The sequence below is a fragment of the Manis javanica genome, chromosome 6 (assembly GCF_040802235.1).
Source record: "Manis javanica isolate MJ-LG chromosome 6, MJ_LKY, whole genome shotgun sequence".
NCBI lineage: Eukaryota > Metazoa > Chordata > Mammalia > Pholidota > Manidae > Manis > Manis javanica.
In genome coordinates this window covers 59,034,348-59,049,235 of record NC_133161.1, presented here as the reverse complement: position 1 = coordinate 59,049,235, position 14,888 = coordinate 59,034,348, and the positions used below count along the sequence as shown (strand labels likewise).

Below are 14,888 nucleotides of genomic sequence, written 5' to 3'. Positions count from 1 at the left end.
CCTTAAGTCAAGAAAAATCTCAATTGTCATCACAAGCAGGATCAGTTTCATTATTTATAAATGTACTATTAACCAATGGATCAGATTAGTGAGCAACAAAATATCAGGCTCTTATTCAACATATCCACTTTCGAGCCTTGGCTGTACTATAGAATCTCTCTGAGATAATTCACAAAGTTTCTAAATTTCTTTAGACAGTTGCCTCAAATGAATCATAAAGGAGAAAACCATTCAAAATCTAGCCATGTTTCTGGTCCCAAAAGATCTGTGGTACTGTGATTAAATTTTTTTGAAATATATCAAAATTGTTTTTTTACAGTACAAGAGTAAAAGTATTTGAAACACATATATAACCTATGATTTAAATATTTTAAGTTAAGAAGCATTTTGGAATCTTTGAGATGTAAATAGAAACGTAAAACAACTTATCTTCGAAGCTTAATAAATAGTTCTATTTGGAAAGAGAGTGCATATATACCAGATGAATATTTGTAGTTAATTATAACTCATTATAATTCTCAAAGTGTGGAGAAATAATCCTTTGATATAATAACAGCTATTATGGCAAAGGGATTTCTAGCGGCAAACAAGTTGTGAAGTGGTAAATAAACCAAGTGAAATTTCTTGGCCACAGAATTTAGAATCTTTATCATGCAAATGTAAACCACAGTCTTGTTAGTCCATAAAATACTTTCTTGGATTACATTTCCTAAAAACACATTTGATGAAACAATGTCTGAAATCTTAAAAATCAGTTAATATAATGAACCAACAATAAAAAAAAATAATCTCAGCATGAATTCCAAAAAAAATGACATTTCTAATAGAAATAAACAACTAGTAGTAATAGAAGAAGTAAAGATATAGGTCAGAGAGTCAGTCACATGAATCACATGAAAGTTAATGTCTTGTGATTAATACTGTACTTTAAAAGATTTAATGATACAATCAAGGTTATAATTTCTAAAATTGAAAGCAGCTTTGTAAATGCTGGCCCGGTCTGAAAATTCTCAGTCATCTTCTCTGCCTCCAGTCTTCATATTCCCTCGTCCTCTATAGTTTCTAAAATGAATTTAAACGCCACTTCCATCATAAAGCCTCAAATATTACTAATTTGGTGGAAGAAATTTCTCCTTCCTCAAACTTAAACTCTCAGAACTTGGGTCAGGGCATATTATACTGTTTACTAAATAGATCCATTTCTACCATGCATTCAAGCCCATGTCCTCGATTCCAATACCCTTTAGCCTTAAATCACACCATCTACCCTTTATTATCTTTTGTTAGAAGTCATATGTAATAGAGTCATAAAGGAGAAAAAGAACCCAGACCTCTATGTGTGAGAAGAGAATGAGGCTAGGATTAAAGGTGACCTTAGTCTAACGGACAGCTGAGTGGGTTTCAGTCTATCATCAAGGAAATGGGCAGGCAAGGGCTGTCTGAGGAGACATCATGAAGCAGGATGTGGCCGGGTGTTGAGGGGGAACTATAAGTATTCTGGTCTTGCTGAAGGCACTGGAGAGTATGGCAAGAAATTGATTTGGACCATGGGATTCAGGGATAGAGCTCAGTGAGTCTTTGAACCCCCTTGACATCACTACAAAAAAGTGTTAGTTTGTGTGCATGGAGAAACATGCAATTTTCTGAAAAACAATCTATTGCTTTCTTCAAGGAGGCTCTGATGAATCTGTGACTTGGCACAGCCAAACAAAAACAGAAGAAAATTTAGACATTGGGCAAACCAGGGAGGGGAACCTTTTAATGCCATTCTAAGGAGCCTGGATTTATCTGAGGCCTTGAGGGAGAATTAAGGTTTTACTTTTTAAGCTTGTAAGAAAATAAAGATAGATTTGAAACGTCATTTTAATAATGCACATTTAACCATAATAGTAGCCATGATCAGGATGGGAGAGGCAGCACACAAGAGATCACAGGATTTGGTGACTAGTTAAGCACAGGAGATGAGGACAGAGGAATATCAGAAGATACCCAGATTTCTGGCTTATAAATCAGGTGATGGTCACCAGGATGGTGAAAAAGAAAAAGAACAGGCTTATCAAGTTCAATTTAGGGAATGCTGTGCTAGAGTTCTTGAGGTATATCCCAGGAAAGTGGCTGAGTAAGCAAGTATGCTGTGCAAATATCAAGTGAACTGAAAAAATGACACTGGGTTTGCAGGTATAGATCAGTGGAGCAGCAGGCCTGGAATCCAGACCTCAAAAAGCTTAAGAATCACTCAAAGGTGATGAAATGCAGGTAAGGATAACTTATTTTTCTCTTTCCCTGAGAGCAAGAAAAGGGGACCTGGAGGGATTCCTCAAATTGAATATATGTATGAGGATGATTTTATTGGTTTATTAATTTATGTGAGAGACATGAATATATTTATGGCATATTCAGAAGTCAGTCGAGAGGAAGAGGGACAAATGTCAAAAGTAGCTGATTGGACAAAGTCCAGGAGAGGAACTGAGACAGGAGCAAGGTCACCAACGTTAAGGGTTAGAAATTCTGAAGAAAGGGGAACACTTTCTATAAAATTATATGTAACAAAGCATGTGCACTTGTGAATTTACCAATCTTAATGAAATATCTGAACAGAAATGAGAGAGAAGGAAAATGGGAAAAAGTCACATTTCTCTCTTTTAAATACACACCTGACAGAAAGGGGGTAGCAGAAGAAAAGGGATCCTCAGAAGACTGTGGGATTCTGGAAAGGCTTCTCCCAGCTAGGGAGGTGGCTCACGTTCATAGGCCAGTGAGCAGCACTGACAGCTCAGCTGTGTTTGGAAGCCGCACAGGGCAGAGCACCACACTGCCCAGCTGGTGCCAGAGGGCACCCACAGTGCTCAGCAACCTGGGTGTGGAGCGAAGTTGGTGGGTGAATGGATCCAAGCACGGCTTGAGGATTTCAGGGCAAATGTTAACAATAGGAGGTAGACTGTACTTTCTAAAGTCATGGAAATTAAGCATGTTATTAGGCTGGATAAAATAGGAAATAAAGCCAAGGGGCTTGGTGAACAGGGAGAAAAACCTGGGGGAGGAAAGCTGTCCACCAGTTAGCTGTTGAACAGGATGTTTAAAGTTAAGTATATAATTACTTTAAGGAAATGAAAAAAACCTCTTGAGCTGCAAGATTCATGTCTACTTTATTTTCATAGAGTAGCTTAAAATTACTAATTTCTGTACTTCTGTAATCCTCATTTTTGCAATATTAAAGAAATTTTCATTTGAATTGAGAAACTAAGATTGAATAATCAAGTATACTGATCCACATTTCTAAAGACTATGATTAGTAATAACACAAAACCAAATCCTCTGATTACAAATAGAGTACTGATGTCTATCCTTAAAACACACCTAGTTAAATTATGTTTGGAGTAAGTGTTTACATTTTTAATTAGAAAGCCCTATTTAGTTTCTATTTAGAAAAGTCTTTAGGTAATATAGGCCCATCTTTCTGTTTCCATTTCTATGCACTTACCAATTCTCCCTGTTTCCCAGTCCACCTTCTTATACATCCTATATTCTATAGCCATACTTACACTCTTATGGGTTGAACTGATATTCAAAAAGATATGAGAGGTCCTAGCCCCCTAGTACCTCAAAGTGTGACCTTATTTAGAGATAGTGTATTTACAGAGTTAAGTTAAAATGGGGTAATTAGGATGGATTCTAATCCAATATGACTGGTTTCCTTATTAAAGGGAAATTTGGACCCAGACACAGGCATGCACACAGGAAGAACTCCATGCAAAGATGAAGGCAGAGCTCAGGGTGATGTGTCCACAAGCTAAGGACCAAAATTGCCAGCAAACCATGAGAAGCTAAGGGAGAAGCATGGAACTGATTCTCACAGCTCTCAGAGACCAACCCCATCACCACCTTAATCTCAGATTTCTAGCCCCCAGAACTGTGAGACAATAAATTTCTGTTGTTCTAAGCCAGTTTTTGGTACTTTGTTATGGCAGCCACAAGAAACTAATATACATACCATACGTTTCTCCTGTCATTTTAAAATTTATCATGCTTTTTCATACCATTGTGTTTTCATAATCATTCCCCTTCTACATGATATTCTATTATGCAGAATACACAACCTAGTCCATGGAAAAATTTGAATCTTCTTGCAGGCTGGGCTCAAGCATCATTTCCTCTGTGACAGTTCCCCTGACCTACCATGATTCTCAGAGCAGACACCCTTCTCTAAAACCTCAACTTGTGTTTCAGTGGCTGTGGACTGGCTTGAATCCCTCCAAGGAGAGCAATCACCTTAAGAACAAATTCATTACCTTACTTTGGTGTACATTCCCAACCTCTACCACCATGACTGGCTACACCAGTCAAGAGTGTAATGGGAAAAAAAATGAGTGGATGCACTTCGGAAAATAAGAACATTAACATGTAAAGTGTATACCTAGTCGTAGGTGTTTTTAAAGTGACAATAAAATAATGCTGTTTTATGTCGAGTTCTTCACTATGATACTCCTTATTTATCCTCCATTTTAAGGACTAAAAATGACTATCATTCTGTAATGAAAAACACTGAAAAATCAGAGAATAATTTTACTTTTACCAAATTTCAAAATGACTTGGTAAGTCATCTTCCTGATTCCTGCCAGAATCAAGGCTCTGAAACTGGTCAAGTCACAAACTGGCAAGGGCTTCATTATTTAATACATGGGCATAAACTTGTCTTCTCTGCCATCTTTGGATGGTAGGAGAGAGTACTGAAGGGATGCCTTGGAGTTCTGAGGCAATGTCCTGAGAGAAGTTTGGTTTCTTTACTTCATGGAGGGGTTCACAGCATGCTTTCCTTATGTGACATAAAAATTACGAGAATTTTTTCCCAGCACACTTGACTGCATTACATCAAAGTTGTTAGTTTCTTGTATATTTCTTCACATTTGTCTTTATATAACTATATAACTCCAACCCCCACATTTTCAAATAAAATATCTACTTAAGCAGTTTGACAGGGAGTATGATGTAATAAAAAGACTTGAGATTTCACTACAGGTTCTTCTTCAGTCTTCTGTGTTAAATAAAAGCAATATTATACATGTGAGTCATATTTGATATTGTTCAAAGAATTTCTACACTCATTACTTAAGATGATCTTCAAAATAACAAAATAAGAAAGCAGAGCAAATATTAATTGCCTTATTTCATGAACAAAATCACTGAGATTCAAACATTAATTGATTGGTTCAGAGGGGCAAAGCTAGTTAATAAAGCTAGGATACAGACTTTTTTATTCCTAATGAATTGCTTTCTACTGTTTCCTAAATTTAATTAATACATATTTTTAAATTATGCTAAAAATAATAAGATCATCATATATTTAAACATACCCTAATATGCAGTAATAAGGTTTTCATCAATTGATATTATATCTATATTTCCTTTCTTCGATGGTGGTTAAAATTTACCTCCTTTTAGATTACTAATATAGATTACTACTAAAAACATATTTTACTAGTCTTATAATATTGATTATAATGCCAACCAGAATATAAAACAATTTCAATAACTGGAAGATACTATAGTGCTAAAACAAAATTATTCAACCCAGTCATTTAAAGTAAATTTAGTATGCTTTTAAGAGAAACACTTAGCTCCTTGAATGTAGATATCTTAACTATAGGTTCACATTTTGAAAGAAATATTAAAATATATTTTATCCTAAAAGGTAAATAAGTTACTCGTCCTGTGCTCTAACTTTTGGAGGATCTATTAAATCAAAAATACTTAAATGAATGACAAATTTAATCTAGTTCACTTAGAAAAATATTTCCTTTGACACATTTATTTTAACAACTATAAAACTTATACAATTTCATTCATTCTTGAAATGTACATTTGTTAAGCACTGACTGCATCAGATACTTTATATATACTAGGTATATAGCAAAGAAAATCAGACCTAGATTACTTATTTTAAAGTTTACAGGCTATCATGAAAGTCAATGATGCAAATAGTTAGTACTATAATAGAGATATGCAAGGGTTTTATGGGACCAAAAAAAAAAGCAACCTGGGCAAAGTTAGGAAGCCATCTGTAAGAGGAGGAATGAATTGAATCTTGAAGGCTGTAACAGTCAGAGGTAAAGGGGAAATAATGTTCTAGGCAGAAATAACTGCATGTGCAACGACATATCAAAGCATTGTAACATGGTAGACTTAGAGAATTGAAGGTTAATTGTTAAATTGAAGATAGGGTGACAATGGGAGAATGCGGAGATAAGATTGGAGAGGCGGGACCAGTTTTTGACTGTGTGTGTGATAAGGAGTATATGAGATTCTTTTCTCAAAGTTATAGTGGAATTTAGCTTGTTCAGTGCTGGTGTTATAGAAATGTTGACAGTGATGATGGATTAAGGGATTAAGAATGGAAAAATAAAGAGCTAGTTCAGAACAACTAACTCTAAATAGCATTGGCTGAACCATTCTTTACGTGACTCCAAAAATCAATGTCTATTGATAATGGCTACTTCTAAGTATTTTTCTAGAATAAGTATACCATCTATAGTGGCCATGGGTATGAAAATACAGGTATGTACATGTAGTTGTATCTTTTAATAAACTATTTATTTTATAATAATTTTAATTTGTAAATGAGTTGCAAAGACAGCACAGAGAATTGCCACATACCCTCTACCCGGTCTTTCTCTTATTAACATATTACTATGCTGCATTGGTACAACTAAAAGGCTAACACTGGTGCATTAGTATTAACTATTAACTAAACTCCATACCTTATTTAAATTTAACTTGTTCTTTCTCCCCCTGATGTTCTTTTTCTGTTTTAGAAACCCAAACAGAATGCAACATTACATTTAGTCTTAAAACCTTCTAGCTTCCCATGTATGATCTGTGATAGTCTCTCAGATGTTCTTTGTTTTCATGACCTTTACACTTTTGAGAGGTACTGGTTAGGTATTTCACAGAATGTTGTTCAATTCGGATTTGACACATCTTTTCTCATGGTTAGACTGACTGGTGCTATGGGTTATGATGACGAAGACCACAGGGATACAAGACCACTCTCATCTTAGCTTTTCTTTCAGAGGGTACATGTTATCATCAGGACATTCTTATCACATCTTATCAGAGGGTACATGCTAGTAACAAGATATATGAGGATGTTAACTTTGATCTGAGATTGTGTTCCTCAGTTTCTCTACTCTAAATTTACCCTTTCTTCCCACCCCACCTTTTGTCCCTTTTCCATACTCTTTTCTTTACAAAGGAGTTACTAAGTACAGTCTGCACCCAAATGGTAGGGGTAAGTAGGGCATTAAGCACTATATCATGGAGGGGAGCAGTATCTATATATATTATTTGGATTTTTCTTTTGTAATTCTTTAAGTGAGTTTGTCTCCCATGTATTTATTTATTCAATCATTTATCTATACCAGTATGGATTGATTTCAAAGATGTTTATTTCATACTTGGTATTATTATAACTCCTCACATTTTGTTCAAATTGTTAAGGATTTTGGCTACTGGAGCTCTTTCAATATGTCTTTTGTCATATGCCATTATTTTATTTTTTGAGCACTTCTAAGGCTTTTGAATATAAAACTGTAGCATTCAGGTATTTTATCTATAAATTTGGAAGAAAACAAAATGGTAATCCTGACACTTTTTCTATTATGTAATATCCATGGGTTTAAACAGATTTTATTATTCACAAAGTGGAGAGATAATCATGTTTAAATCATTGTATTAAGATGTGTAATAAAAGATTAAAGTAGCATGCAAAACCGGATATTTCAGTATACACTTTATAAAGCCCACTTAGAATGACACTCCATCAATCACAGCTCTTTGGGAGGAATAATATTAAATCTTAGCATAAAACTGGCTAAAAAAATGGGCAAGTAGGTTTAGAAATTTGCCTTAGCTACTTTAAATGACAGGTCTGCCACCTTAATTTTCATAGTATATCAAAGAAAAGCACTCTAATCTTAGTTGTGCTTTTCATTTCACAAATCAATTTTCAATTCAAAGACATGACCATTTACAATTTGTTCTAAAATACACTGTTACTTTAGTAACTACCAAATTATACTCCTTAAATAGCAGTGTTGATGAAGGGAATCTTACAAAAGACCCCCCAAAAAAATGAAAGTGAAGAGAACTGGCAACTCTGATATTAATGTCTAGAAAGATGTCACATACTATTGACCATCACAGACCCTTAAACCATCTGGGCTATCTTCAAACACTAGATGAGAATCCAGGCTGATATACAATTTCTCTACCTTTCACTTCCCACACAGCAAGTTCTCCAGTGGTCCCCTCTTCCCTGTCCCAAGATTAGTAGCTTGTGATGCATTCCCAATGCTCACTATTACTGAGCATATTTTCTGTGTCCTTAGCAAAGTTATAGGAGTTTGTAAATGGAATTGGTTCTAGCAAAAAACAGGTATGAACCTGTATTTCACTTAAATTTTCAGTAATCTGTAATTTTGAATCAATTGACTTAATGAAGAATGACATAAGTGAAACCCAGAGAAAGATTACCATAAACTGGGAGTCAGATGTCTGGACCCAAGTTCCAACCAGTAATGTTCAATACTATATGATGTAGCGGACTCCTCTGAGATTTGCTTTGTAACTTTAAAAATAGATGATCTAAATATATTACCTCCAAACATTCTTTTAGCTCTCAAATCTACAATGTTCTGATAAAAATCTTCCTTTTATCATTTTTCAGATAAGCAGTTCACTAACTGCACTAATTTCCTTGGAGCAACTTCAAATACAGCTACATCCTTTTTTGGAGGCTTTCTCCCCCAAAGTGCAACTAGTAAAGCTAAGAGTTATCCATATGCAAAGAGAAAAATTAAAATCAGGAGAGAATATAGATGTTTATGGTTATTATTTTGCTCAGTCATATACTCAGCCTATTTTATACACGATAATAAAAGTTTGTATTAATGCCGCTACTTCTTAAGGCAACATAGGCAATATCCCATCCCTCCACTAGGGGCCTGTTCTTCCCTCCATTCACTGGAGCCCTAAACCAGTCAAGGTAGGCAACTCTGTAATAGGTAGTATATGTATATACACATATATACATATATATATATACACATGATCTTTATTTTCCACCTATATTGCTTAGAGCTTTGGTATGGATTAAATCATGTCCCTTCTGCCCAAAATAAATTCATGTGTTGAAATCCTATCCCCTTATACCTCAGAATGCAACTTTATTTGGGAAAAAGGGTCATTGTGGATGTAATTAGTTAAGATGTGATCAAAATGGAGTAGAGTAGACTCCTAATCCAATAGGACTGGTGTCCTTTTTTTTTAATTAAGGTATCATTGATATACATTCCCATGAAGGTTTCACAAGAAAAACAATTTGGTTCCTACATTTACCCACAATATTGAGTCCCCCCCAATACCCCATTTGCAGTCACTGTCCATCAGTATAGTAAGATGTCACAGACACTACTTGTCTTCTCTGTGCTACACTGTCTTCCCCATGATCCCCTACACACACCATGTGAACTAATTATAATACCCCTCAATCCCCTTCTCCCTCCCTTCCCACCTGACCTTCCACACCCCTCCCCTTTGGTAACTGCTAGTCGCTTCTTGGAGTCTGTGAGTCTACTGCTGTTTTGTTCCTTCAGTTTTATACTCCAGTTTTATACACCTTCATTGTTATACTCCACAAATGAGGGAAATCATTTGGTATTTGTCTTTCTCTGCCTGACTTATTTCACTGAGCATAATACCCTCTAGCTCCATCCATGTTGTTGCTAATGGTAGGATTTGTTTCTTTCTTATGGCTGAAGAGTATTCCCTTGTGTATATGTTCCATGCCTTCTTTATCCATTCATCTACTGATGGACACTTAAGTTGTTTCCATTTCTTGGCTATTGTAAATAAAGCTGCAATAAACATACGGGTGCATATGTCTTTTTGAAGCTGAGATCTTGCTTTCATCGGGTAAATTCCTAGGAGTGGAATTCTTGGGTAAAATGGTATTTCTATTTTTAGTTTTTTGAGGAACCTCCATACTGCTTTCCACATGATTGAACTAGTTTACATTCCCACCAGAAGTGTAGGAGGGTTCCCTTTTCTCCACATGCTCACCAGCATTTGTTGTTCCTTGTCTTTTGGATGTTGGCCATCCTAACTGGTGTGAGGTGATATCTCACTGTGGTTTTAATTTGCATTTCACTGATAATTAGTGATGTGGAGCATCTTTTCATGTCCCTGTTGACCATCTGAATTTCTTCTTTGGAGATTTGTCTGTTCATATGACAGGTGTCCTTACTTAAAAAAGAGAGAAATTTGGAGACAGACACAGGGAGACCTCCATGTGAAGACTAGAGTTATACTACCTAAAGCCAAGCATCTAACAGAACCTAGGAGAGAGGACTAGAACAGCTCTTTCCTCAGATGGACCATGGCCCTGCTGACAACTTGATTTCAGACTTCTGGCCTCCAGAACTGTGGGACAAAACATTTCTGTTGTTCTAAGTCACCCAGCTTGTGGTACTTTGTTACGGCTGGTCTAGAAAATTAATACAAGCTGTAATACAGGTGTATAGTATGGAGGACAGGGAATGGATTTCTTTTAATATCCATTTCAGCATATGTATTAGTGCCATGACTGGCTTATAGGCTTGTTTGCCTATGCTGCTGTTCAGGTTAGAACACATGCCTGTTTATTTTCCTTTTAGTTATGAGGCATCTGGTTTCAAATATGGGGCTCTTTGCCTTCCATCTGTATAGTTAACCTCACTGATCTTCAGTTCCTGATAAAAGTAATACTTGCTCTAGCATAGTAACTTAACTGAAAAACAAAATTAAGGCACATAGAGGGGAATTTAGTGAGAGGTTAGGATTGGAGACCCTGCAGCCAGGCTGAGTAAGATTCATTTCTATTCCTCCCTTTACTAGTTTTGAGACTGAACTATGGACTCAGTTCCATTATTTTAAAGTGTGAGTTATAATAGTACCTATGTCTTCTAACACTGTCACGAAGATCAAGTGAGCTAATCCATAAAAGGTGTTAGAAGACTGTCTGGCACACAGGAAGTACTCAATAAATGGTATTTAATAGAAGTACCTTGCCAACTATAAAGAATCATACACATGTTTGATCATTATAATTTATTGTTAATAAAGAGCTTACTGATGCAGGCACTTACATATTGACAACTCTGATTTTCGTGCATTTTAGCAGCAGTATTTGGATCACTAAGGACAGTCACAGATGAAGGCTGTTACCAAGTGGATCTTCTCTGCCCAGTGAAATGTCAGAGCCTTAGAGCTAGAGGTTATTTCTAGTATTAATAGTTTTGTCATTTTTGTATGAAAATATTTTAGAGCCAGATGAGTATCATACTAAATGCTTATATATATATATATATATGTAAATAAAAAGCAAGAGATTTTATATTTTACTTAAGCACGTGGAGATGGGAATTGATTTTTAAAAACTACTTTTAAAAGTCTCCAATTAAATTTTTATTGGCATATATTTGAATTTAGATATAATGCCCACACATCATTCTCATTAGATAATAATACATAAAAAATAGCCACTTTCTCACCTTGCTTGTACCTCAAGGTGAGTTTCTTTGGTCAAGTAAAAGATGACCATTAAAAAACACCACTTGCTTCATGTGTGTCTGGCTTTACAGAGAAGAAAGAAACATTTTAGTGTCTGGCCTTATAGAGGAGAAAGAAGGGTTTTGGCAAAACACCTTATTAATTTAGTCAGAGAAAACAGAAACAGTTGAAACTTTTAAAAATGAATTATATTATCACATTTATTTGATTTCATACAACTTACCCAGGAAGTATATATTTGGATGACAGACTGTCTCAGTGCTGTGGACAAGTTATAGTCTTCAGAACTGTGGTGTGTTTGGTGTCCAGCCCACATAATATTAACCTCTGCAAAACACATAATTTGAAATGAGCCATTAGACTAAGAACAAAGCAACTTCCATTTTCAGTATGTATGCTGCTCTGTTCAGTGAGGAAGAAAAATCTGGAACATCTCTGTAAAAGCTAGCCAACATAATTATAATTATAATAAGCTGTCTCACATCACTTTTGGAAGAAGAGAGAATATAGATTACAAACAAAAAGATGAAACATAGCCAGTAAATATGTATAGTGTATATGATATAATTAAATGCCTCCAGCAAACTGAAATGACTTCCAAAATTTACACTTAACTAATACATTACAGTATGACAGATCATAAAAGCTAACTGGTAATGTTGTTACAATACAGTCAATGAATAGTGATGAGTTTTCAGTAATGTGATAACATATTTCTAATTAAAGAAGAATACACCAACAGGAAATACTTGGTGCATGCATTTTAGAATGAAATATCACATAATATTCTTTCCTGATGCTTTTTAAGAAGCCTCAAAATGTGTTTATTGGTATAAGATTCAAAACAGAATAAAATTTAGTCCTGAGATTTAAGATTTCATTTCTATTTAAAGAAATATACTTGCTTACATTTAATGGCTCTTACCATACCTTGCTAAAACACTATACCATTTTTAAAATTGTTCCACATAATTGGTTTGTTTTCATAATAAAAAAGGAAACATAAGTTGTTGACTTTCATTACACATTATGCAGATTGCCCTCATACTGCCTTGCAATTTATATACACACAAAAAGTACAGTTGCTTGTTTTTTCTACAACAAATATGACATTACCCCCTAAGTAGGTGTAATAAAAGAGAACCCACATTTTTCATTTTGTCCATATTTTTCATTCCTACCAGAATTACAGATCAAAATGCCACATTAAATTCTATCCAATTGAAAAAAAAGTATGTTCTTAGCTAAATTAACTTATATTTACATCCTTTGCTACAGATACAGGAAAAATAATTAATCACGTGATTTGATCACTGTATCCCTACCAGTATAGATTAGAAATTCAGTCTTTTAGGCTTATAACCTGGGTTATTGGCCTTTGCAATTGCCATTTCCTAATAGTTAACTGACACATGGCACAATAACTTGTTAGACGATTTAATGAAAACCATGGTATATGTATACACACACACACACACACACACACATTTACATATCTTCAATCTTGGTGGATTTCTTGCCCATTCATTTAGAAAATGAGAGTTCTCTGGACAATCTGTCTAGGGAATTAGCAAAAACAAATTGAAAAAGAGTTTTGGCCAACAAAAGATAGCTCAGAGATACAAGGACTTAATTCTATGAGAGTGAGAAGATTATGAATAGACTTCTGATAGATAGGGAAGTCATTCTATTAAAGTCACATATTTTCAAATAGAGCAAGTATTTCATAAACCATCAGTTTATATATAACTTAGATTCTGATTGGTTAACATTTTAGTAATGTCTAGTAATGACACTATATTTCTACCCTAGCAATTAAGGAAATTTTTCTTACACAAATTGAGAACTGCTTCACCATAATGACCTCTAACTTCCCAGGCATAATCCTTGAAATAACCTAGAAACTAAGTCTGTAGTTTATTTACTAGCCTATATAGCTATAAATAAGAAATATACAAAGAATCCTGTGGTCCATGATATATTTAGATGTTGTGTGGAAGTTTATTAAGAGGAAATAAATGTGATGAATCTCCTTAGGCTTTTCCAATTTCATACAGATTGAGCCCTTGAAGTAATCTACACATCATTTTCTCTTTAGAACATACCCATTACTGAACAGTTCAGAACCTATTATAAACTTCATTACAAATAAAAATATTATCCATTCAGGATTTATTTTTAAAAATTCATCATAATGCATCCATGTTATGAATTCACAAGGGGATGAGCTATTCAGATGAAGTGTAATTACAGGGTAATAATATATAGAGGAACTGCATCCTTAAAATCTCCACAGAAGCTAAATGGTGGAACAAAGAATCCACAAAGTTGGAGGTTAAAGACCTGTCTATTTAGTTGTTTTAAAAGCATTTACTTCCTATCACAAACTGTGTGTAACACAAGCCTTCATTCAATGAAGTACAGCTGTATAAACAGGGTACAGTAACTGGATGATACTGCTTTACCTCTGTCAATTTTGAGAATTGGAGAAAACAAAAAGAAATAAAGGATTTTTTTGCACAGTTTATATTCAGCTTATTTAAAGTAAATTGTTTTCAAAAGTTGTTATAAAAATGCATTTTATACAAATTTGTTCCAATATTTCTTTTGTAAACAAAATAAGTTAATTGTGCACTAACAAAAATGTGCATCTCTGATACTTGAATTTTCTGCTCTAAGGAATTAAAACAAATATTAAAGAGGAAAAAATGGTATTATTGTGATAAACTTATTTCTATAAAAAAACTAATATAACTTATAGTCCCTAATAATTTTATTTTCCTATAAGTATTGATTACACTAACATATGGTTCATTATCATGGCTTTTTAATGATGTAACTAGGAACAATTCCATGCTATCCAGAGAAAAAAATGTAGATTTGTAGAAAAATATTTTATTAATACATCAACCAATCATTCCATTTATTTGGCTAAATTTAATGTAGTATGTGTATCTGCATGTATGTTATCCTCTTGAGTTTGTTGAGTTTTTTATTTTTTATTAAGGTATTAACTACATAAAGTGAAATCTATCCCTTTTGGTATTCAGCTCTATGAGTTTTACCAGACAAATAATGCTGTGTAATCACTGTCACAATATACAAAACAGCTTTGATTACCCCAAAATTTCCTTGTTCCACTTTGTGTTTGTGGCAGGCCAACTCATGATTCCGTGATTCAAGTGATGAGATTCTGGATGTAGAACTGATAAAGTAATGGGATGAAACTCTTGGGATTTGGGGAGAGGTGTGTTCTGAATGTGGGAGAAATATGAATCACTGGG

General features: G+C 34.5%; 1 protein-coding gene across 2 annotated transcripts in view; it reads right to left on the bottom strand.

Moving 5' to 3' along the window:
• Positions 1 to 14,888, bottom strand: part of AGMO (alkylglycerol monooxygenase) — a 390,540-nt gene that overhangs the window by 193,627 nt on the left and 182,025 nt on the right. For both annotated transcript variants that reach the window (XM_037019894.2, XM_037019895.2), the window contains one exon: positions 11,828 to 11,931. In XM_037019894.2, the coding sequence (XP_036875789.2) occupies positions 11,828 to 11,931 (104 nt within the window). The remainder of the gene's footprint in view (positions 1 to 11,827; positions 11,932 to 14,888) is intronic.